The sequence below is a fragment of the Falco peregrinus genome, chromosome 7 (assembly GCF_023634155.1).
Source record: "Falco peregrinus isolate bFalPer1 chromosome 7, bFalPer1.pri, whole genome shotgun sequence".
Classification (NCBI taxonomy): Eukaryota; Metazoa; Chordata; class Aves; order Falconiformes; family Falconidae; genus Falco; species Falco peregrinus.
Window position 1 is genome coordinate 62,459,081 of NC_073727.1, and position 24,729 is coordinate 62,483,809.

The 24,729-nt window shown below is 42.4% G+C and overlaps 1 protein-coding gene across 1 annotated transcript; it reads right to left on the bottom strand.

Annotated features, from left to right (window-relative positions):
* Window positions 1-4,831: 4,831 nt before the first annotated feature.
* C7H2orf50 (chromosome 7 C2orf50 homolog) lies at window positions 4,832-21,836 on the bottom strand. The gene is given in 5 exon segments (XM_055810566.1): window positions 4,832-9,254; window positions 9,861-9,900; window positions 12,219-12,389; window positions 12,391-12,570; window positions 21,778-21,836. Coding segments are annotated over 5 exon segments (642 nt in total). The 3' UTR covers window positions 4,832-9,062.
* Between the last annotated feature and the right edge of the window lie 2,893 nt (window positions 21,837-24,729).

Here is a 24,729-nt window from a genome sequence, read left to right on the forward strand (position 1 = left end):
CCTGTTTCACAGCAGATGGGCAGTGGTTTAATGCTGCTGCACCTTAAATAGGAATGCAAATGATGATTCCTGCTGAAAAAAATAGAGAAGGAAAATAATCTTTCTGTAGTGACCAAAGACAAAAAGCCAAAGCAGAATTTTTTTCCCCGCTAATGATGTTGGCTTGCCATAGTTGAGGTTTTAAGCAAAATAATGCCTTGAATTTTGTGGTGTTGCAAGGAATGCAGAGTGCTCCCTTGCTCATTATTTCTACAACCTACCATGCTAACAGAATAGTTCATTTTATGGCTAACTGGCATTTTAAGCTCTAGGTTAAAATAAAGGAAGTTCCACAACTGAAGAACCTGTGGGGATGGAGGCAACCCGTGGGAGATGTGTGGAGGAAGGCTGCTGTGGACAGAGTTGGCCAGGGAGAGCAGGCTGCAGGAAGCTTGCTTGCCTGCCCTGGGGAGTGTGAACACATCGTGTATGCACACAGAGCCTGGGAAAGAAACCAGAGAAACTGGACGTATCATCACAGGTGCAGAGCTGTGACCTCTTTGGGACCGCAGGGGCAGGGTGGCGTAGCTCATGATGAGTGCTGTGGTGGAAGTATACAAGCTTTTCTGGAAAAGCAGGTAAGGAAAGGAGTGGAAGTTGTGTTTTACACAAACAAGTGTCTCTGCCTGGAGCTTTCCTCTGCTTTGGAGCAAGCTGCAAGCCAACTGAGATCTGAGGGGTCGGGATCGGTGGGGAGACCAGCTTGGGGAATGTTGTGGGGATACCTGCTGTAAATTGCCTGATCAGGAAGAGGAAGCCTTAAACCACTAGGAGAAAGCTCATGATTGTAGGCCCAGTCTTCTTTGGGAATGTAAAATTGCTCTGACATCTGGAGGAGCCACCCCGTTGGGGTAAAAGCAGTCTAGTTTTGGTGGGGCATCAAGAACATTTTTTTGACCCAGACGCTGGATCTGTTACTCAGAAATGAGGAGGAACTAGTAGGCAGCGTACAGGTCAAGGGCAGCCTTGGCAGCAGTGACTCCAGCACCTTGGAATTAAGATCCCAAGAAAAGCAAGTAGCAGAATAAAGATTCTGGGCTTCAGAAGAACAGAATTTGGCTTGTGCAGGGGTCTGGTCTGTCAGGATTGCTCAGGAAACTTCCATGGGGGGCAATGGGGGCTAGGAGAGTGCATTGATGCTCAAAGATAACGTGCTTATAGCACAAAAATAGGCTTGCCCAGTGAGGTGAAATGTGAGCAGGCATGGCAGAGGAACAGCTTGACTGAATGGCTAACGCTTGGCTGAACCGACACCGGGGGGGGGCTTGGGAGATGGAAGCAGGCAGGCACGAGCCATGCAGCCGGCACAAGAGCATTGCTCAGGCATGAGGGGATGGAGTTCAGAAACCAAAGCTCTGTTGGAGCTGAAATTGGCAAAGAGTGTGAACGACACCAAGAAAAGCTTCCCTAATTTGACAGCAAAGAAAGGTGAAGGAAAATAGGCACGCACCATTCGGCGGGTCAGGGGACATACTTAATAACGAGGTGGGAAAAGCCAAGGTGCTCAGTGCCTTTTTGGTCTCAGTTCTTACTATCAAGGTCTGCTCACAGGCTGCTCGGGTTCCCTGAGCCTAGTAGCGCAGTCAGAGGGAGTGAAATACCAACTATGATAGAGGAAGGTGGAGCTGGGGACCACAGGAGCAAACTGGACTGCTCTGTGGGACCAGGTGGGATGCATCTGAGGGTGCTGACAGAACTGGTCGTAACTACTGCAAGGCGACTGACCATTTTTCATCTGTGGAAAGTTGTGGTTGAAGTTCTGATGAAGTGTAATAAAAAAGCTAGCAGCCTGTGACAGAGTAACCCCACGCATCAGTAAAGGCTGGAGGCCAACAGGATCAAAAGTTTTTTTAAGGAAAAGGACATGGGGGTCCTAAGGGACAACAATTGGAATGAGTCAGCGTTGTGGTCTGCCAGCAAAGATGGACAACTTCATCTGGGGCTGTGTTAGCAAGAGCGTATCCTGCAGGTTTATGGAAGTGATCCTTCCTCTCTATTTGGTACTTGTGAGACCACACCTGGAGTGCTGCTGAACGTTGGAACAGGGCCCCAGAGGGACTCTGGAGTCGCTGTCTCGGGAGGTTTTCACAACTCAGCAGGACCAGGTCCAGAGCAACCTGATCTAACATCAGCGTTGGCCTTGCTTTGAGCAGGGAATTGGCCTGGAGGCCTCCAGAGGTCCCCTCTGGCCAACGTAACTGTGATTTCAGCTACTTCAGTCCTTATAGAAGACGCACATTTGAGGCCCAGTTCTGTCGCTGGAGGCGTCAAGGTGAAAAGGTAAAAATGACCAAGACTTTAAAAAAAAGGATGACTTTTTTTTAAATACTCTTTGTGTTCGGCTGTACTTGCCGAACACTTTTGTGGTGCCCGATGACTGGGAGTTTTACTGTTGATTTGAGTAGTAAGACTGATGCAGAGTTGTCACTCAAGCTTACCATAAGGCAGGCGGGAGGTTATCTCTGGGGTGAGAGATGCCTCGGTGGCAGAATGACGGTGTTTCAGCTCTGCTTTGAAGAACTTCCTTGTACTGAAGTCCAATGGATCCCTGTGTACTTCACGTTTGAGGTTATGTTGTACAAGTGTGCGTGACAGGAGTATAAAACAAAGGCTGGAGGTTGCATGCAGTTCGTTGGTTTTGCGTGCAGTATGTTATATATATTTGTGGCAAACTGAAAACATGGCTGTATTTATGTAAGGTTTACTTGATGTTGGGCTGAACAAAAACATCACAAATTGAATGAAAGTACTGTAAGCAAAAAAAAGAAAACCACCCCAAAGCCTGTTGGCTCAGTGTTTGCTCTGTGGAATGGCTTATTCAGTTGACTGAAGGCCATTCTGGGTAATGGCATGTTATCTAAAGTAATATGGATAGCTAAAAACTATTACTGACAGAGCCTAGAATACCAAACACAGACCTAAAAACCTAACCCAAAACCTAAGAAAGCCACAGAACTAGGAAGAGCAAAAGAGAAGGAAAATATATTAACTAGTTTGTACTGGGACTCCTTCAATTGATTTTTATATTACATTTGGAATTGCCCTTTTTATGTAGAAAATCTGCACTGAGCTTGTAGCCCAGAGAGGAGGTTGAGCTGTAGCATTTGGGTCTGGAACTGATGTTGTTCTAGATCCAAGCTTACATCTGTTCCACTAAGCGTTGAGAGTGTGAGTACATTATGGCAGCGCTTACTAAGGTCCTGCTATGTGATGCTTCCTGCATTCTTGCTAGAGGTCTTACAGTCCTCCCAGAGAATGCAAATGGATCTGCCAGTGCTGAGGAGCAGCTACAGTATAATCATGCTTGTTCCAGCAAAGAAGATAGTTGGCTCATCATATCTGAAACACTGCCGTGTACTGGTTTCACCCTCTGGCTTTTATGTTTTCCAGTGAAAAGCAATTGAGTAGCCCTGTGGTAATACACTACTAGCAGTGTGTCAGCATTCTGTTAAGTTTTGCTGTAGAAGGGTTGATATAAACGTTGTGTTTTCAGTCCATTTGGCTTTTAAGAAACATAATCATATAACTGCTAGTAAGCATTGTGATAGTTGCAGATGGTTCTGTGCTACATCATTGATCTGTTTTGTTTCTCAGCAGTACCTGTAGTTGAAGTAAGTTATTGCATGAATGTGTTTGTTAATTCACAGTGTGAAATACATCCAGTGATGACAATTGGTCATTAGTAAATGGAGAAAATAGAGTTTGAAGTGATCATGTCAAAGTCACAGAGGGAAGCCAGATCTCATAATTTGTATAGCTGTTGTGCCTGTAGATTTTCAGATTACTTCTTGCTGCAATTTATCAAGCAGTATGTGCCAGCTGAGACTTTCCTCTGGGCATTCCCCAGGTTAAGAGACAGTTAAGAGCCATTTGTGGTGGTTTTGCTGCGTCAACCTGGCATAAAAGTCTTGTGCTGAGGTGAGGCTCTAACCTCCAATAATTGGAAAATATTTAAGTGCTGGTGGTTTTGTGGTTACAGACAGCTTCTGAGAGAGGCTTTGAGAAGGTTACAAGCTGCAGTCAGTCTCCTTTGACAGAAGAGGGCTGTGAGTGACAGAACTCTGCAAGCACCTCTCCAGCCTTTGGCAGAATTTCTGAGTTTCTTGGAGAAGCATCTGTGTTTCAAGGAATTCATCCAATCAAACGCAAAGTTTTCTGAAGAGGGAAAAACATACCTGACATGGATTCAGAGTAGCAAGTAGAGTTTTAAAGAGAGACATCCTTCTTTAGGAAAAGTTTACTGGTTTCTGTCAGGGCAGAATTTAGAAAAAGCAGCTTGAGGCCCTAGCAAATTATTGTTTATTTCTAAAACTAACAAACCAAAAAATTCCTCAATTCAGAAGACTATTGTCTGCTTTAAGGTGAACTTCAGTTCAGAAATTTTGTTCTATACAGTGTTCTTCATAGAAAACAAGCAGTGTGAACATGTAGATACAAACATGATGCCTGAATTGGCAATATTGTACGTGCAGTGTTCATACAGTTATCCTCTCCATTCCCTGTTCTAGGAATCTTACTCTTTATGCAGTAATTTTCACAGCATGATGAGACCTTCTTTGTAAGAAAACCCATTTAGTTATTTTGTTTACTTAAGAGTACTTTAAAGGTCAATAAAGAGTTTAAATACATTTTCAAAGAAACATTTGGATTTACAGTCATCACAGATCTTCTAAACAAAAACTTTACAGCTAGGATGCCAACAGGGAACTGTATGCAAAGACAGTTCTAATATGAGAAAACCAGATTTATATGGTTAAATATGTTTTCTTAAAAAAATGTATTTCACTTACAATAAAAGTGGAACTCAAAATGAGAACACACAAGATTTGGAGGCACTGGAAACATCTATGCACCAAGTTACAATTAATATTAACAACCCTCAAAGTCTACCAGAGAAAGCAGTGTATCTAACTGAAGAATAAAATTAATATAGCTACCCACTTATGCTCTTTAGCTGGAAGCAATACAGAAAATTAATTGTCTAAACATGCATAATCTCTTGTTTGAGATCTGGCAGCAAAAGGGAGAAAAACTTACAACACCTAATGAGAACTCTTCACAAGAAGCTTACAACACAGTTTAATATCTGCACAATCTCTTTAATAAATGAAATTTCCACTAATTATTTACAGATTTCAATGTTGTTATCATCTCATCCATTCTTTCTAAAGGACTCTGCTTATGTAAATAAGGATTAGTTGGCAAAGTTAATTATGGTAAAAAAAACTTGTTAAACGTGAGATGAAAACAGAGTAACTTGTTTGCTGCCTTCTGCTTGCAGATGTTAAGGCAGTTTTGATTAAGATCTTGGTTATTCCCGAAAGGTCTTTTCTGGAGATTGCTGTACATGGTGGAGAGATCCAGAATAACTTTGGAAACAAAACACTGGGTACCAGAGGAGGGCTAACTGCAGCAGCATGAAATAATTAGCATTTCTAAGGAAAGTAAGGTGTCCAGTTTGACACAATGTTCCCGTATCACATGGATTATCAGATCCGTTCCACACAGGAAAATTTTGTTCTCCAGTCATTTTCCCTTAGAGATAATCATTAAGATGTCAAGTGCTTAAGAGTTGCTATTGATTTCAAAAGGAAATGAACAGGAATGAGCTGGTGTTTTGGGGGTGAACAGAGCTACTCCTATCCACTTGTTGCCCACTGGTATTTTAGAGTCATTTCAATTAGCTGGATCAGAATGTCAGGAATAAATGACTTTATTCCACGTCAAAAGAGGCAGTATAGCTATGGGTAGCTCTGATCTTGCAACAAGGCACAGAGCTACGTTTTCCAAGGTTGTGCACTTGGATGATTAAGCCAAAAATCCTTGCATATTTTGGCTCCACTTCAGCTGTACCTGAAAGGTACAGGAAAGTCTGTTGTGATTTATTGGACTGAAGTGACCTGTGCAAAGAAGTACAGCTGAGAAGGAGTGTGAGGTTGTATGAGGGTCTTGGTGCTGTATACATGTAATCAGTGCAAGTACCCACTGCAGGAACTGCCTGGCATCTCAGCGGATGTTTGGTCTGGTTAAGGACACAGTCAGGACTACATTAATAAAGGCTTCCTGAAATTGTTCAAAGAAAATTAGTTATTGCCATTCACACATGTGACATAATGACATGAATGTGCTCTTTGAGGAGTGTTCTTGTGTGGCTGTCAGGAGGGCACTAGTCGAGCCTCTTAGATGTGTGCAATTAAAAGAGGCATGTCTAGACCTTCTGAAAAGCATTGTCTATGAGTAGTTAGAAGAATAAGAAATATATTTTCTATCAAAATAAATAGGTGATTAATCTGTATTTTAGAGGTGTAATCTATTTAAACCCAGTGTAACTGAAATAGGGTGGGGTTTTATTCTTTTTGAATGTGTTTGAAAAACCACGTTTGCAAAGCATGTTGTGAACCCAGCACCCCTGGTGTAGTCAGGGGATTGGTGAAAGGCTTTTCAGATGGTCATTCAATTTATATACTAACAGTCCAACTCTATTAAATACACCACTTTTGATGGATGTGTGTGTTTAACCTTCATAGGTGAAGATTCCTTAGGGAATCTATTCCAGTGCTGTATTAGCCTTACCTTTAGCTTCCCAAAAAGTTAACATGATTCTTCCTTGCTGTAATTTAAGCCTGTTATTTTTACTATTGTCCACCATTCACATGAAGTGCAAATGATTCCTTTTCTCATTCCAGAGATATACGTGTATCTAAACACTGCTATCCTCTTCCCAGACAGCTTTTTCTTCTTCAGGTTAAACTTTAACAGTCTTTTTAATTTTCCCTCATAGGACATATCTTCCCATGCTCCAGGTACCATCACTGCTTCTCTAGACTGCTTAGTGGCCCACCTTTTTAGGGTAAGACATGGAAGGTCTTGGCCAAAACTGGGAGAAGTGCTTCAGCTGAAACAATGCCAGTGCTAAGTGAAGTGAAAGGATTAAATCATGGACTGCTAAGACCATCCTCTTTCCCATACCCTCCAGTTTGCAGGAACTCTCTGGGAGATGGATTCTCTGGATTCACACACAGCAAACAGAGCCAAGAATCTGGAATTACTGGAAGTCCCTTGAAATTAAACAGAAATTGTGTAACACTGCGTTGCCATAACTTAGTGTGGAGTGAGTGCCATCTGGAGGTTAGGAAACATGGATGGAGCTCTGTATGCCTTCATGCTCAAATACATGCCTTGTAAATGAAATGTTCTTGCATGAGTAGGAGCTTGAGCTTGACAGGTACCGGACATCTGCCACTCAGTACATGATTTGTGACCCACAGCAAGGCTTGAGGCTTCTCACTGCATCTCAGTGTGTCTCAGAGTAAGGTGTGCAAGTGTAGTGACTTTCAGTATTATGCAGTCACCAATAACTGTGTAACCTCCGAGTGGCCTGTGCAGTGTTTAGAAGCAGCTCTGGACAACACAGGGAGAAGGAAAGGCTTGATCTACTCTCTCCCTCTTTCAGAGGTTGGAGGACAAACTGGTTCCTGCTGCAGTTTTCTGCTCACAGGAAAGAGCAGAAAGCTCTTTAGCTGAACGAGAAAATGTCTTTTTTAAAGGGTAGGTTCCCATTTGAGGCGTCTGAGCACAGTTGTGTATCACAATTCATGTCTGCACAGAGTGGAATCAGTCCTTCTCACCTGGGCTGATTGCATGATGCAGTCGTCCTTCTTTCAGTAGTTTAGCTGTCATCTTGAAAGCCTTAATCCTGCAGTTCTCACTGTATTGAGGAAGCCGGGAGAACTTCTTGCTGCCGTGACTTCAGTGAGTAGGATTTGGCTCTTCTTTCTACAGTATCTCCCCACCCCTGCTCCCTGCCACCACCTCCCCGAGACTGCTTGGATGTTGACAGTGATCGCACTGTTCCATACCACCTCTTGTTCTTTTTGTCTGCTGCTACTGAAGTCTCATCATAAAAACAAATAGCCTTAGTTGCAGAACATAACTGTGCACATCTCCACCTCAGCCTGGTGAGAGGTTGCAGCCTGTTGTATCAAGGCAATGCTAATGGCTTCTGTGTTGATCTCCACCTAGGACTGAGCATGATCCTACAAAAGCTACATACAGTTCAAAAGGCAGATATTGTATGTACACTCTCCATGCTCTGCTGATTACTGCTTTTTCCTTACAGAACAAGTCATAAAGTTTGCACCTATGAAATGAAGATGCAGTAGTGAACAGGCTTTAGGTATTGTGTTGATTTAGCTTGATGATGGTTTCCCTGGGCAACCACAGATTTTAGGAACATGAATCTGTTAAATTCAAGGTTGATGATCCTAAGAGTGTAAGACAGGTTGCTGAGCCGACATGCCTTCAGAGCAAAATGTGAAAGCCTGCTTCCTTGTCAATGACTTTCCATCAGCTAAACCAGAAAAAAAAAGAAAAAGAAAAAAAAAAAGAAAAAGAGTAATAAAAGGGAATTAGAGAGCAGAAAATCTAAAGAAACAAAGTTAAAACTTGTGTGAAAAAAACTTGGTCTCCATCCCTCAGGAGGGAGGAGTGAAAAAGCACAGAACACATTTCATGTGCCCTAGATTTTATTCTTCAGAGCAAGCTTAAACATGCAGATGACAGAGGCTGATGAATCCTTGGCTAACCTCATGAAATGCAACAAGCTGCTGTGTCTTAATGTGCTGACTTTCAGAACTGGAAGTATTTTGTTTATGTTGGGACTCATCTGAGTGGGTGTCCATTAACTGTTTATTTTCAAGAGATAACTGAGGAAGAAACTGCCTTTTGGCTGTAATCTTGTTCTTTCTGATGTTAGTGGCATCCTTACTTGTAGACTTGCATGGGAAGATGGATGAGATCTGTCGTGCTAACTCTCTGTATATGGCCGAGTCACCCCAAATACAAAGAGGATTGTCTCCTGTGGCATTGTGGGACAACATCCACCCTTGCCCTTGGAAGAAAATCCATGCTAGACAGTAGTATTGGTTTCTCTGAGAAAAAGATTGAGGAATTTTTTACATGCTGTCGGGTCTGTTGGCTAGAACCATTCAATTTGCTTTGTTAGTTACATGTTTACTGAAGCACTAGGAAGGCTGGAGCTCATCCCCAAGTTTCCTTTTCTGTGCTCCACTGCTGAAGAAGTAATCCATGTTTACCAGAGCCCTGCCAAGTTCAGTGTTCATTCGACTGCCAATAGTGTGGTTGGTCGAGTTAGGTACTTTGCTTGAGAACACAGGCATATGGTTTGGCAGTGGCTTCTGCTCCTTTTTCTTACCCTGGATAAAACAAAGATCATTAGTAAGTTTCCAGAACTACATCCACTGCGTGTTACAAAAATACAAGTTACTGAGATTATTTAGAATTGTCAACATTTTTGCTTTTTAAATTAGAATTTGAATGTACTTTAAAATGTCATAAGGAATGTACGTGAAACTGTTGAAGAAATAAAATAAAATGATTGATTTTTCCTGTTGTCTTACATGGGAATAGGTTAACACAGGGAAAAGAATAATTTTTAATTCTGTTGCATAAAATGTCAGCTGAGACAGGAGTTAGCTTGCTGTAGAATGGTTGTGATGAGGGAGGTTTTTTGTTTCATTTTTAGTAAGTGGCTTGCAGTTCACCATGATGACATTGTCTTACAAATTTTCTCCTAGGAAGTTGTCTTTCTATGGAGTTGTTAATAATGAAACAAGCACATATTGTATTTCTTTGTGGCATAGGTAGCTGATGAAAGGCACCTCAGTTCTCATATTTTTCCTAAAGATTTTAGTCTTAAAGCATTTACTGATTATGCCTAAGTGTGCTCCAATTTGAAGTATCCTAGCTCAAACTGATGAAGACTAAAAAGAGCCTGGATTACAGTTGAATGTAAAACTTACCATTTGGTCATAGTCCTTTAGGAAACTCCAGTTCTGGTACCTTTGAATAGAAGTAAAAAATGCAGTGTAAAATTTTCTGTCTTTAAATAAAATAGTTATGTTGGTTGTATTTGAATACCAATTTAACTGCTCAGTTTGATACAGACCATTTCTGTACAAACTCTTTATACTGTAAGAAACCTGCAAACTCTTTAGACTGAAACCTATCTTTTCTGTTGTGAAGCCCAGGGTTTTCTGTATTCCCATATAGATCCCATACTATGTGAGGAGTGGGTTGGTTTTTTTTTGCTGAAGGAGGATGACGATAGCATGTCCACAATGTATACCTAGTGCAAATGAAAATACATTGGCAAAGTCCTGAGGCACTCTAGCAAACTTTTGTGCCATGCCTTGAGCAAGACACAGCTTCTTATTTTTTAAATCACTGGTACTCCCTGGCAAAAGTCCCTGGTAGGAATTCCCAGAGCCATATTTGTTGCAGGCAAACACCCACAGGAGTATTTTGTGCAGATAGACAGCTGTGCTAGGAGCAAATTCAGTCAGAAGACCCGAGTTTTGCTCTTCAGCTGTGTTCTATACCTGATGTGGGACTACAGGGCAAGTTGTTTGTTTTTCTGTCCTTTGCTTTCCCTGGCCTGAAAAGGAGAAAATGAAAGTTCACCCGCTATTGTCAAAGTACTGTGAGGTCAAGAGAGGAAACAGTTATCTACAGCTGTATTGGCACCAGGGCTCAGGGGACGCCGGGGTTGACTCTCTGAGCCGGCTGCCTGTGTCTATACAGTGCTGCGTCTAAGTGCATCGATCTAGTGCTGAAGTTGTACATCCCTCCGAGCTGAGCTCATCTGCCCACGTGAAGCTAGGAGTATTGGATTTCTGTGCTCCACTCCTCTGTCCAGTGCAAATATGCCCTGAGTGCAAGTAACAGCTACTTTGTGATTGTTGTGTTTATCAATCTATGTCTTGGTACACCAGCACAACACAGAGGTCCTAAAATTTTTATCTTGCTATGCCAGCCACTATTTGAACATATCAGATCTGGGTGTTACTGGATAGTGCTAATTATTGAGGAGTGCTTGGGTCTCAAGACATTTACCTGTATCCACTTCAAGTCAGACCATCAACACACAGCAGCCTTCATCATTTTTTTGGGGATGGGGATCTGGGGCTGAAGGACACTTCTCTGCAGGCTGTAGCACACGTAGTCTGATGAATCCAGCTTTAGGCATCTGGCTTTCACATGTCTGTCCTACCCATTTACAAGAGTTTCTGTCTTCTTAGCTAAGACTGGAGAGCGAGACATGCATCAGATGCATGATGTGTTATCTTACCCATGAAAGTGAGTTTGCATCAGTGCCCATGACCATGAACCCCAGGAGGCGGGCACAGGGTCCCTGCGCCGCCTTAGCTGGGGAAGGAGCGTGCTGGGCCCCTTTGGCGAGAGCGTGAGGGCACAACTGGGAGAGAGTCGTCACCACGGCCCTGGGTTTGCGTGGGTCAGAGTCCTGGCTTCAGCCGTTCCTTCAGGTAGAAGGAGCCAGACAAGAGTGCAAATTGGTCTCTGGGGAAATCAGAGCTGTGCTTTGTATCTCCTCCAGAAGGCGGAAGAGGACAGGGGTTTTCAGATGGTTTCTTTTCCCATTCTAAAAAATCCTGAAAGTGATGTTGTTTTTCCTCCCTTTCCTTTGGCTTGGCTAGCGCGCGGCCAGAACTGGATCTGATTTTACTTTTACTGAGGATATTCTTCTAATAGACATGCTCATGAAGTGTACTGAAGTACGAACATAAACACGCAAGGCATGTGGCAGAGACAAGAGAGTATCTTAATTTTTAGTTCCTTCAGGTCACTGGTGTATACACAGTCAGAGCTTAGGTTGCATGTGTGCAATTCAGTCTGCTGAAACACTGTAACGATGGGGCATGTTCAGTAGACATACAGATTGGGAACACGGTATCATATCTTGGCAGAACACTGTTCACCTTCCATTTCAGCTATTTCCAAGAATATGAGAAGAGGTGATAATATCAGTGTGTCTGCAATAAATTACAGAGGTCGGCACATTTATATCTTCATTGTGGCAATCTCTATAAAGCTGAAAGATACTCAGCATGCAATTCTTTGCATCTCTTTTCACCTTAAGCCCAGCATGCGAGGGGATATTGGCATAAATTTTTCCAGTGAAGAAACACATAGATAATATAACCTTAGAAAGAAACGTGTGAGGGCCTGATCCAAAGTCCCTGCAGAAGAAAATTTCCTTTGATAGTGTAGGCTTTGGATCAAGGCTTAGGACCGTCAGGAAGCATCAGTACCATTCTCAAGATGAGTAAAAGAGGCATGAACTGGAAAAAGTGACTTACCAGATTTTCCTTCCTCTCTGTTCAGCCTCCACAGACTCTCTCCAGATCTTATCCTGTTGAACCTGGTCCGGCTGCAGTGCTGCCTGCTCGTCTGCCCAAGCCTGAGTAGCTGGTGGTGCAGTGACAGGTCTTCTGGGCTGGGTGCTGCTGAGAGATGCAGAAGGAGCAGTCTGGTTGCCCCCGAGGTGTAGCTGCTAGTTGAGACCTAACCAAGGTATTTCTCCTGATTCCAGAACCCTTTCCCATTCCCAACTTGTCCATTTTCAGACTCACTGTATCCCCAGTATCATTAGATATATCGTGACTGTTAGGCAAATTAAACCTGCTATTGTTTGCGCTTTCAAAGCTCCTTCTTTCCTAACATACTCCTTTAGCTGCTGATTTGGAGTGCTTTCAGAAAGCGAGCGTGCACGGCAGTAGGGACAAGCAGAGCTCAGCGTTTTACTTCCCTGTGATGCTCGTTTCCTACTGCTTTATGCTGCTTCCTTGCTTGAATGCTGAGGGAGTTTTCATGCTAATAGCAATTTTGTAAGAAAGGACTGTTCCTGAAAGCCATCGGATCTCCAGCTGTAACCAGCAGACTCTCAGCTAACAAGGTGATTACTGCTGCTTGCAGCTGAGACCACACTCTATTTAAAATCCTCGGAACAATAAAATCTGCTTTAGTAGCAAAGGGTGCTGTGGAGATTGCTGCTGCGTATGTCAGGAGGGCTTTTGTTGTCGTTATGTAGCAGAAGCAAGAGCTCCTGAAAGTTGTTGCATTTCCCTGGTGTGTTTACTGTCTCTATTGGAAACAAGTCTGACTTGTGAGTATTCACCAGAAAAGGAGCAGAGAGACCCAGTGGGACGGCTGCTGGGGCCTTGCAACCTATTCGGGGCAGAGGTTGTTTGTTTAAACTAAGGTGTTTCAATGAATCTGTGCTGAAAGCTACCAATTTTCAGATTTTAAAAAAAGAGCGGCCAGAGACCAAGTCCTTTGTAAGTACTTAGGGATTTCTGCCAAAAGTATTAAGCAGCTATGAGAAGCAGTTTTAAAGTAACTTTAAGGGATATTAGTATACAGAGTGAGAATTTTCAAAAGTGTCCAAAAAGTGTTTGTCTTTACAGTCAGCTTGTTGGGCTTTTGTGGCATGAAGTCACTTCCTCAAGCATTTGTGACCTTGCAGGAAAACAGAGTATTTTAAGTATAAATTTCCTCTGACATTCTTGAGTGACTTGTTTTTTAGTACTGTGAATTAGCTCCAGATGAATTCTAGCCTCTTGCTTCATCTTTCTGGTAAATGCTAATGAACTTTGAACCTACTTCTTTAGGTTGTTTTTTTTTTGGCAAACTTATTTGCTTGTAGTATTGGGAAATACACGCTGAATTTGGAAAATAATTTCTTCTAAAATAGGCTATACAACAATTCAAACATCTAATGTAGACATATTTGAGCAAGAAACACTTCTATATTTGGAAAAAAATTATTCTGACTTTGAAGACTGGAGTAACATAACTTAAGAAGAGGTAAACTTCACCTCAAACCACAATGTTTGCTTTGGGTTTGAATAGCATTTTAGTAGACTTTTGTTTGTTTGCTTGTTTTTCTGTGATAATTGAAACCTAAACAGTGTTTTTCGTCTCTTTCTGCCAAAAAGCAAAAAAAAACAACCCACAAAAACAAACAAAAACCCCCGCATATATCCGCACAGCATTATGATGAACTAAAGAAACGGACTGTTTGCCAACCTGGCCTGATAGTTGTCTCTGTTCCTCTTGTGGAATCTGCTTATCCTGCTGCGTTTGTTCCAGGGTCCTCTCCAAGTTGGAGTGCGTGCAGCTGTCTGCAGAATGGGGTTTTAGCAGCATCTATCTGCTTTAAAAGGAAGCCAAGGCATGTTTGGAAGGCCTAGTACGTTAATTGGTGCATGTGGGGTTTTAGCTCCTGATCAGGTCAGGAGAGGATCCTGATGGGAAGTCTGTTCCTGTGCATGGAATGCTTTTTTTATTGTTTTTTACAAAGTTTTTGTGGTGTTTTAATTTTAATCCTTCCTTCAAGTCAATTTCTGCAAATTAAACATGATAATAAACTAAAAATGGTTATTGAGCTGAGTACATAGCTTCCGAATGACTACTTGTAGCCACTGAATAAACTGGATGGAAAGATGACAAGCTGGTGTTTGAACTCTGTGCCATTGAGTGGTGTCTGCAAAGGTGCAGGAGTTGTAACTACCTTGGTTTTGATGCAGGTGTAGAACTACAAAGTGGCTCACAGAATATCATACTGGAAGTGAACGCATAGGTTAAAGCCAGATCTGTTGGCCTGAGACTACACAACCTCAGAAAAGAAGGAAGTCTTAACTATTTAGGACTTCTTTAGGCTTTAAACAAAACTAAGCTGTGAGTCTGCCTGCAGGTATTGGACGCTTCATAGTGTCCGAGCCATTTCTTAGGAAATAATATATGGGAATGGGATCATGGCTGTTTGAATAAGTTGAGTTTTTAAAAAAATATTGTAATAATATGACTTTAAAATGTAGCTGCTGTTCCAAAAATGGATCACTAGGAGCTGATATTTTGAAAATGATCCCATTTTCTGTTGGGACCAGAAGTCATTAAGGGAATGGTTATGCACCATGAAAGCACATCAAAGTGAGTGCAAAGATGATGTTTCTGGGTGTTACTCTAGATTCCTTCCTGGTTATACTAGTAGCCCATTTAGGTAATTTACTAGATGCAGAATTGCTGCAGATACTGAACTGTTTCGCTTCATATTACCATCTGCCAGTTGAGCATTTTATTTGTTGGTTATAACAACTTAGGGCATTTAAGCAGTGAGCTTATTTAAATTGGTACAACTGATTTACTGTGTACTTCTTTTCATCCTGTAGCAGAATAGGTTGATGTTTATTGTGGCTTCATCTTGTATGTATCTATGTAAATTGATTATAGCGTCTTTATTTTTTCTGGTTGTGGACATGAAACTTGAAAAAACGTCCCAAGTGTCACTGTAGGAGATGGTGCCTTTGCTTAGGAGTTTGTTTTCACATTAGTTTATCTGAGAAGCCGTGTCAGTGCCCATCATTCTGAGTAAGAAATTGACTGAGGTTAATCTTTTGTTGTTGCCAGACGAGTGATGATACGCACTACAAATTCATCTGTGAAAAACATGTGAGTTATTTCCCCCTGTCAAAGGAAAAGATGTCTAGAGAGGCTTCTTCATGGAGGAAAAATTTCAGGTGTTTAGAGAAAACATATTTATTTGACCACAAGAGGGTACTGCGGTATCAGTTATGCAAGACTTGAGCTAATGTTTGCCTTTATATGCATTGCCTTATTTTTAAAATACACATTTCTTGAAATTGGTCATTTACATTAGGCAGTAGTTAAGAAAACCATGTTTTGTATGCCAGTATTTGATGACTTTGTCCAGAGGCAATTTCTGAGCTGTTTTTTCTAAAAAATGTTTTGTGTTTTATTGCAGCAAGTTTCTTGATGCTCAGGTTCTCATAGGTTTCACTGGGAGACAGGGACTTCAGCGGCTTATTCCAAAACACTGAAAAACTTAATGGAAATTGCTTGGTTGAATGCAAGAATACATCAGTTACAGGAGGGAAATAACAACAGGAGATGAATGTGTTGCTGCTGTGGTTGGAACTGCGTGTTGGCCCAGGATGGGCACTGTCAAAGTCAGACTCTGGTGTGATTTTTCCCATGTGGTCTTACTTGCAGGTATAGGGTCTGAAATCTTTTTTAGTTCATTTGTGCTTCCAAGATTTCTCCTTTACATCCAAGCCTTCTACAGTATGCATCCAGTGTTGGTTTGCCCTGTTTTCATCGGTCAATGTTGTTGGGATACTTCCAACAAAAGTTATATTTTCTAAACTTTAAGGACTGTGCTGCCAAATGTTTGTGCCATGTTTTGTGCAGTTCTGACCATGGAAGAGAGAGCTAGAAGGGTTTCTGGATTCTCCCACTTCTAGATCTGCTGCTGAATTTAGGAGAATTGGTATACCTGCCTGTCTCCAAACAAGCCCACCTGTAAAAGAAGAAAGATCTCAGCTATATCACATTATCTGTGAAGAACAAATTTCCAAGGGGTGTGATAGTAATTTGATGGACCACAAAGCAGTTTTCATAGTAGAAAGTTTGTGTTTGTGAGGTATTGCAGAGATTTAAGAAACACACATACATTTTAAAAACCAGGTGCAGTGTATATATCATGTGTGAACAAGAGGAGGAGAGGGCAGCTCTCTAGAGACCAGGTTTTCAGAGGAGATCACCATTTGGAAGATTTCTGTCACTTCGTGAACAGGATGGAGACAGAAATCTTTCAGTATGAGCAGTGTTGCATGCCTCAAATAACGACATTTGCATTGTCATCATCATCTTCCTCAAATGAATCAAGGTCAGTCACGATTGCAGGCTGGAAGATGCGTCGTGTCAGTGGTTAGCAGAGCAGGGTGTTCGATGATCGGTCAGAGGATGCTGAGCACCAGGCAGGGAGGTGATGTATGGCAGAGCATTACGGTGGTGCTTTCTCACCAGCTCTGGGTGTTAACTACCAAGGGCCCTAGAAAGCCCAAAGGTGACAGCTCCTGCTGACGAGCTGTGTCATGGTCTGGCAGGAGCAGAGTGCCTTAGGTCGCCGTATGCAGCCAAAATGAAAACAAATCCTGCAAACTACCAGTTTGGAGTAAAACACCTTTTAAACAATTATGTAGCTGCTTGATTAAAGGCCTCATGCATTAAGTTTTACTGTAGCTTTCATAAAAAAATATAAACTTCTTTCTTGTCTTAATGGAGTTCTTCTGAGAGAGCCTGGCAAGTTGAGCATCTGTTGCGTCGGCAGCGAACAAATACCACCAAGGGAATGTCTGCTTCCAGTGACACAGTCTGACACTTCAGAATAAAATCAAAGCTGTAATGCAGACTGTAAGAAATCTGTTGTGATTTTTATCATTCTCTTCTTATAATATAAATTCTAGTGTTACAAGGTATCTTAGCTACTGATATGCAGTTTGCTTTATTTGAAACAAAAATGATTTATTTGAAAAAATATTTACTTGAAAAAAAGTGTTAAACGGCAGCTATTCCATAGAATACGCAGGCCTGTTACATTAGAGCTGTCTGCTTAAACTTGCCACTTGAGCAAGATGATGGGATTTCAGGGAGGGAGCGCTGCAGGGCTGCTGTGCGGGGAGGGATGTTTGGAAGTATCTGGTTTAAGGAGAAAGAACTATGAATATAAGAAGTGTTCCTCACTGGCTGAATGCTTTCAGTTGCTGTTTCACATGATGTTGGTCTTGGAGGCTAGATCCTGTGAAGAAGTGCAGTATTGCTTTGACAGCCGGAGTTGTGTTCGTTAATCAGGGAGTCAAGTCACATCCTCGCCGCAGCAGGGAGCTCTGGTAACTCCGGAGTGCAGCTTGGCTTTATTCTGTCAATCCTCGCTGTTCTTGCACACTTCATTAACAGGTCTAAGAGAATTTCAGTGTATAGAGTTATTCAGTACTTTGGAAAAGGCTGTGCTTCCTACTGAAGCACTTAAGGCAGCAGTGTGACCTCTGAAGCACGGCATAGCCCTGCTTTCTGTGCCCCAGGGGTATGCATTTGTTAACTGTTAACTTCTGGTGCACAGGTCAGCTTGTAACAGGGGAGAAGAAGCCACTTCACAGATACTGCAGCGCTTCGGTTTTCTCCGTCTGCTACCTGGGATACTGTGGTACTTATAAAAGTATTTTATCCCATGAATTACAATATTCCAGGTTTGTATCACTATATATTTCAATGCTCAAGGTGCCGTTCAGGTTTTTTTTTTTATTATTCTTTCTCAGCTTTCTCCTCCAGCAGCTGTCTATTTGTTGATCTGCACTTTGATACGCTAAATGTTTCATTTACCATCTGCTCACAGTATTCAGAAAGGACATTAATTTTATGTTTTGATGTGAAATACCAACAGTTCTCTACTGCAAGTTAGGTAAAGTTTTCAAATCAGAGTACCTAAAATTTGTTTTAAATTGTATTTCTGGATATTTAATATAATGGACTTTTTTTTTCCAAACTTTCTTAACCTTTGCAAGTTCTGTTGGCTGAGAATTGAGATACTGCCTTTTAGGGTTTTTTTTCAAGATAACTGTCATAGTCTAAAATTGTGAAGATGTCAATCACAATCTTTATCTGGTTTTCAACAAAGCTTATACCATCTTCTTTGTGGCTATCAGTGTAGGTTTGCTTATGAACTGTAGAAGCTAGTGTTAAATCGCACTTCAGACTGAGGTTTGGCCAACTGGACTACTGGGGATCAGGAGGAAGTTCTTCCTAAAGGCAGGATGTTCCCATAACTGGATGTAGAGGGTTTTGTGTCTAGCCTTTGCTTTGATAAACTAGAATCTGGTGGCAAGTTCCCTGAGATGATAGGAGAGTTTGGGTCTGAAGGGATCTCAGGAGGTCTCTAGCTCTATCTGCTCCTCAGAGCAGGGTCAGCCGTGAGATCAGACCAGCTGGTCAGGGCTTTGAAAGGCTCCAAGAATGGAGACTGCACCACCTTTTTAGGTGATGTGTCTCACCACTTGGCTGTCCTCATGATGAAGTTTTCCCTTACATACAGTCAGAACCTCTCTTGTTTCAACTTGTACCCATTTTATTTCGTCCTGCCACTGGGCACCACTGCAAGCAGCCTGGCTGTGTCTTCCCAGTAACCTTGCAGGTACTGGGAGACTGCTCTTGCATCTCCCCACAGCCTTTTCTGGTCCAGGCTGAGCAGGATTTGATCACTGGTCGCATTGCTTGTGTTACACAGATCTGTCAGACCTTTACCTAACTCACTCCATTCCCTATCCCTGCCTGATTTGACACGTACACTGCTCATGCCCAGTGGGGCAGATGCTCCATGAGACCTAGAAAGGAAAGTAACAGAGTGTACAGGGAAAGTACAGTCCGTTTTGCCATTCTTTTCTTGGATCACCTGCTCTGTAGTTTGGTTCAGCCTTTTTCCTTCTATGGTTGTAGAGGACTTCTTTGTTTTGCTATGGAGCTGGAAACTTTTGCTCCCTGAAGAAATAGACGACCTGAATAATGTGAAGTCTTCCTGGATCTGTTTGGAGCTTTGTATTTTTAGCTCAGTTGTGCAAGAGTTCACATGCGAATACTCAAATAGCAAGGCAAAAACAAAAGGAAAATGTCTGTGTCCCTAGACCTGAGGGCCAAAGCAGCCAAACAGACTTTGTACAGCTTTCAGACAGGACTTTCATTATACCAGATGCTTCACTAAAGATCCTGTTAACAGTTTAATGGAGAGAATGGGTGCCTGGCTCTCAAGGTGGGCTACATTCCTCTTTTCAGGACAGGTCCGAGTTTTTAGGAAACCTTTTGCTTAGGTTATTGGTTAAGTTTAGAAAGCTTCCAAAGCACTAGACAGCTATGCAATCAAAAACACAGTTGCAGAATTAGGATAAAATCATAACTTTCTTACAACTGACCACTTAATGAGAAAAGGGCAAGACCTTACCCTACTTTTTGTGTGAATTATCCATATAATCTACACACACAGAGTATGAGGATTATATGCCTCTTTAAAAAACCAGCTCTGATCACATGACTGACACAAGTGCACCTACCAGCCTCTTCCATGTAGACATCGTAAAAAACTTCTTAGCAAAACTGACATTGTGGAAAATTGCTGACCTGTTCAACTTGAAATACTTCATCTTGAAATACAAGACCAACGAATCTTTGATGAATGGGAAGCAGGATTTCCAAAATGCTTCTAGGACCTGAAGCCCCAGAACAGAGAGCAGAGTAAAGCCAGCAGCCTTACAGCATGGAGAACCCCATGTCAGGTGAGGTCTCCTACAGTTTCCAGCATTCCTGCTGCTGAACAGCAGGGATCTCAAAGCTCTGGGATATTGGGCTACCCCCATCCTTGGTTACTGGGCAGACTACTCAAGGCTTTTTAATGGAAAACAACCAAAATGGGGTTATTCAGATGTGCTTTTTCATTCTTGATGATCTGCTGGAGCATTCCAGGTCATTGGTAGTTTAAATCATGAAAAGAGCATTCTGCAGATCTTGATTCTTGTCTGCTGTGCATGCTCAAGATCCTTTAAAAGTAGTATAAATCGTTTAAGATTGACTAACCTGTGCAAAATTAGTTGGGTCAGTTGAGTTAGTCACACACAGAGGCATCTGCTGCCATTCAGAAAGTCTTAGGATACTTCAGAAATCCATGCAGGGCCAGCAAATCCATAGCAAACCTGCAAGAGACCTATGTCTTTCTATGATAGCAGGAGGGAAAGGCAGGAACACCTGGCTGTCGGATTGCGCTAGATGACCATGAGTGCATAAATATTCACATCTGATGCCCAGTTAAGGATGGTTTTCAGGCAAATTCCCCAGCCACCCCCACTTACTGTATTTTGGGTTGTGCCACAGGGTGGCCTTGGCACGTGCAGGCTGTGAGGACTCCTGGGTGGCTGCTGGGGAAGGCGAGCTGCACCCGCTTCCCAGCTGCTCATGGCAGTTAACGCTGTGGATCAGGGAAGAGCAGGCAGCCCCTGGCCCACAGGGTGGGTTAAATGTCCCTTTGAGTCCTTAACAGCAGTTGGTTTCACTCCACTCTACCTGCTGTTGCAGACATTCCCTAGACCTCCATTACCTGTAAGGTCAGCAGAGATACCCTGATGGAGTCCTACATGTAGGTGTCAAAAATGAGATTTCTTAACACGAAGGAAAGGTGTAACTACTCCTACACTAGGAAAATAGCGCTGGGGCCCAGGCTCTGGGTGGAAATCAGAAGCATCCCCCACCTTAGTGGAAGAAGTCTATTATTCATTGCGTTATAATTGCATAATGCTTTCTGTTACTTATTTGCTGTTTAAAAGGGGACTTGCCCAGGAGTAAAGGGAGAAGTTGGGTGGGGGACTTCATAGAAAAATAACATCGATTTCCAGTGTTGTGTTAGTGGAAAGTATGTGTTTCTTCTCTATTTGATATAGTTTATATTCCCAGTTCCATCCATTCCTCTTTCATAAGAGTTCTGTTGATATACTTGAACCTGACAATTGGAGGATTAAGGATGTGTTTGGACTGCCTTTTTTGCAAGTCTGATTATGAAAACCACCTATGCCATTAGCATAAAATAAAAAGCAGGAACTTTCTTGTACTTGCAGTTCCAGTAGGAGAGAAATTCACAGGAGCCAAACGTTTTACTGGTGAATGAGAATATCCATTTTGGAAATAGCCTGCATTATCTCCATAGTTAAGGTGGTACCGTACCATTAGCAAAAGGTTAATTTAGGGATTTTGCAAGAAGCATATCTGTGCTGCATCTGCTCTTTGCTCTTTGCCTGTTCCCATTCCTCCCAGGTCTCATTACCTTGCTGTAATGTGAATATTCACCTGGCTGCATACCTTAACTTGCACAAACCTACAGTTTTGCAAGAGGACTAGAAAACAGCAACAATCAAAGGAGACTTTTCAAACTGCTGCTTCTTTTTGAAGCTTTTATCACAAAATACAGGTTAAAATACAATTTTTAACAACAACAACAACAAAGTTTTATCCTCCTTTTCTACATACCTTTGTTTATGGCGAGCGTTCACATTCGTTTCCGTCAAATAAGGACTTCTCAGTGCCATGGTGCTTTATACTTTCTGTTTTATGGGCTCCACTGTTGGTACTGTTGTTAGCCAGGAGAAGTAAACAGACTGAGAAAAAGATCACACCATAGCAACCCTCAGCTTCTGTTTACAGTTCAAATAAATGTCTGTGCCATGGAAATGTATGTCCTGAGGAATTTTCTAAACCAGTACGCTAATTTGTTTAATAACAAAAGGATTAATGCAGATAAGTTGAATGCAGATTTACACTCAATATTTAAATGGTGAATAATTTTATTTTTCAAAAGCTGCCAGTAAATAGTACATCACAACCGCTCAGTAGGGAGAAGGTATTTTTTAACTTTCATACTAGAAAGTACTGACGGTTCTGAAGGAGAGGCTCATGTAAGCACTTGGCAGAATGAGTTCCCCAATTAAAAGCAATATTAAAACTCCCTTTATTTAATGGGGGTAACTCTGTGTACGCTTTGAAAACCCAAACTTGTGTGTTTGTAGTTTCCTCACCTTTTGGTTAAAGAAGTAGCTTTTACTCAAGCAAAACTTCTATTAACTGAGCTGGACATTTTGCTCAAGAAAATAATAGAGGAATGAACCTGGGTTAATTAGCATTGATAATGTACAACTGTGGGCTGGCTTCAGGGGCGGTGGGTTGGCTGGTGTAGACAAGGTGCAGCTGTGGCTGGTTCTGGTAAGGGGTTGGGCAGACAATGGAGGGAGGGCAGCTGAGGAAGAGAGAGGAGGAAGATGCAGAGAGAAGAGAGAGAGTGCGGGTGCCCTGGATGAGGAGAGATGAGGAGAAGGTGGCAGAGGGACTGGCATGAATGCGTTGGTATGAGTTGGTAAAAGACCTTGTTGCAGCTGGCTAGTTTGGAGAGTGCTGCGACAATTGGTGCCCCGTGTGAGGGCCTTCAGATTATGAGACCAAGCGTAATGAGTGGTGACAGCGATAATGGCTGTGCCAGGGGACATTTGAAGTTTTGAACAGTGATGGTGGTGCCCAACATAGCGGAGACAGGCGGGCATAACCTGTGATCCAGATCACGCTGAGATAGGCAGGAAGAGCCTGGGGATCTGGATCAGGTGCCAGTAAAGGTGAGCTGTTGGGAACAAAGAGAAGGAAGCCTGACTGCCGTGGAGTTAAGAGACAGGGGGTAACAGGCAATAGCAGCGGAGTACACAGCCAGACATGGCAGCAGCCCGCAGCAGCAGTGGGTCCAGAGTGGGTCCGGCCAGACAGGGGTGATGGCTGTGCCGGGGGAAGGTGCGGGAGCAGCATGGTGCCGTGGGTGGCTCCTGCCGTTGCTGCTGCTGCTCGGCCTGGTGGTATTCTTGCCGATGTTTATGTGCTCGTTGAAGGTGCCTCCACTTGTAGAAGAAATGGGTGACCACAAGGATGTTAAGAAGTTTTTCAAACCACATAATGATGTGTTAGCGCTGTATTCTAGATCTGGTGCTGCTGAAAGCTCGCTCTGGTTACTGTCCGGTGTAACCCAAGAGGTGAAAGGACAAGGCACTATAAGTTCATCAGAGCTGCCCTCTGAAGAAATCAAAATCCCAGATGCTAAGAAAGCAGATAAGAAAGGTGATCAACTTGCAGAAGCTGAAAAGCCCAAGATAAAAGTGAAGAAGGAATTCAGGGACAAGTTGTGCGGACTGTATGAAAAGTTTATTTGTAAAAAGGTTATGATGACTTTAAATACCTAAGGTATGAAATGTTAAAAAGGAAAAGAAAGAAAAAAAGGTGGAATTGTGGAGGAATTATAGAGGACTGTATGAAAAACTTATTTGTAAAAAAGTTGTAATAATTGTTAAAAACATAAGGTATGAAATTAAAAAAAAAGTGGGGGGAATTGTAGAGGAATGAAGCTGGGCTAATTAGCATTGATAATATACAGCTGTGGGCTGGCTTCAGGGGTGGTGGGTTGGCCGAGGTAGATAAGGTGCAGCTGTGGCTGGTTCTGGTAAGGGGTTGAGAGCCGATGAAGGGAGGGCAGCTGAGGAAGAAGAGGAGGGAGGAAGAAGCAAGAGAAGAGAGAACACATGCCCTGGATGAGGTGAGATGAGGAGAAGGCAGCAGAGGGACTGCATGAAGTGTGTGCTGGTATGAGGTGGTGAACAACCTTGTTGCAGCTTGATAGTTTGGAGAGTGCTGTGACAAAAAATCTAGTGGAGTAAGTTTTGTGCCTCTGAAAATCTTGGCAGCAGGGGGCTTTAGGCCTTTAAAGGTTATGCCAGGAAAGGACACTTTTTCCTTTCTGCTACTAAGATACTGTTGCTAGCAGTGCTTCGGGCTTCTTTTTTTTTTTTTTTAATATGCAAATAGGCAAGATTTTATTCCAAAGTGTAAGCATTCCTTATTCCTTAGAAATTTCACTCATACGTGATGGCCCTTCGGTTGGCTTGCCTTTATGTTTGGTCGGTGGTGCAGAAAGCATGGTTAGGGGAAGGGTCGGTCTGGGATGGAGTCGCTGTTTTGGAGGAGCTTGTGTCTGGTGAGGCCCTTGTGGTGTTGGCATGCAGTGTGGCTGGAGAAACTGGTTAGGAAGCAGGGCAGGGTTGGGTACGTGAGGATGTGCTTCTGATCTGATTCCTGCTCATGTTTGTATGTACTGTGTTTTAATTAAAACATGCATTAAATTAAATACACGTTTTAATTTAATGCATGTTTTAATTTAAATAAAAATGTAGTATCTGGCTAGCTGATGGTGTAGCTTCTGATTATAACACTGGACAAATGAAGCATGCGTAATCCCAACCCAAACTGGGCAAACCAAGTCCAGTGGTTGTGGGCTGGGTTCACTGTTCAAAAAGTGGTTGCTTTAGCACAAAGAGCTGCGTTGTGGTGCTGTTTAGTTTTTTTAAGCAACATGCTAAATGTAGCAATGTGTCATTGCATGGTCAGACTTTAAAA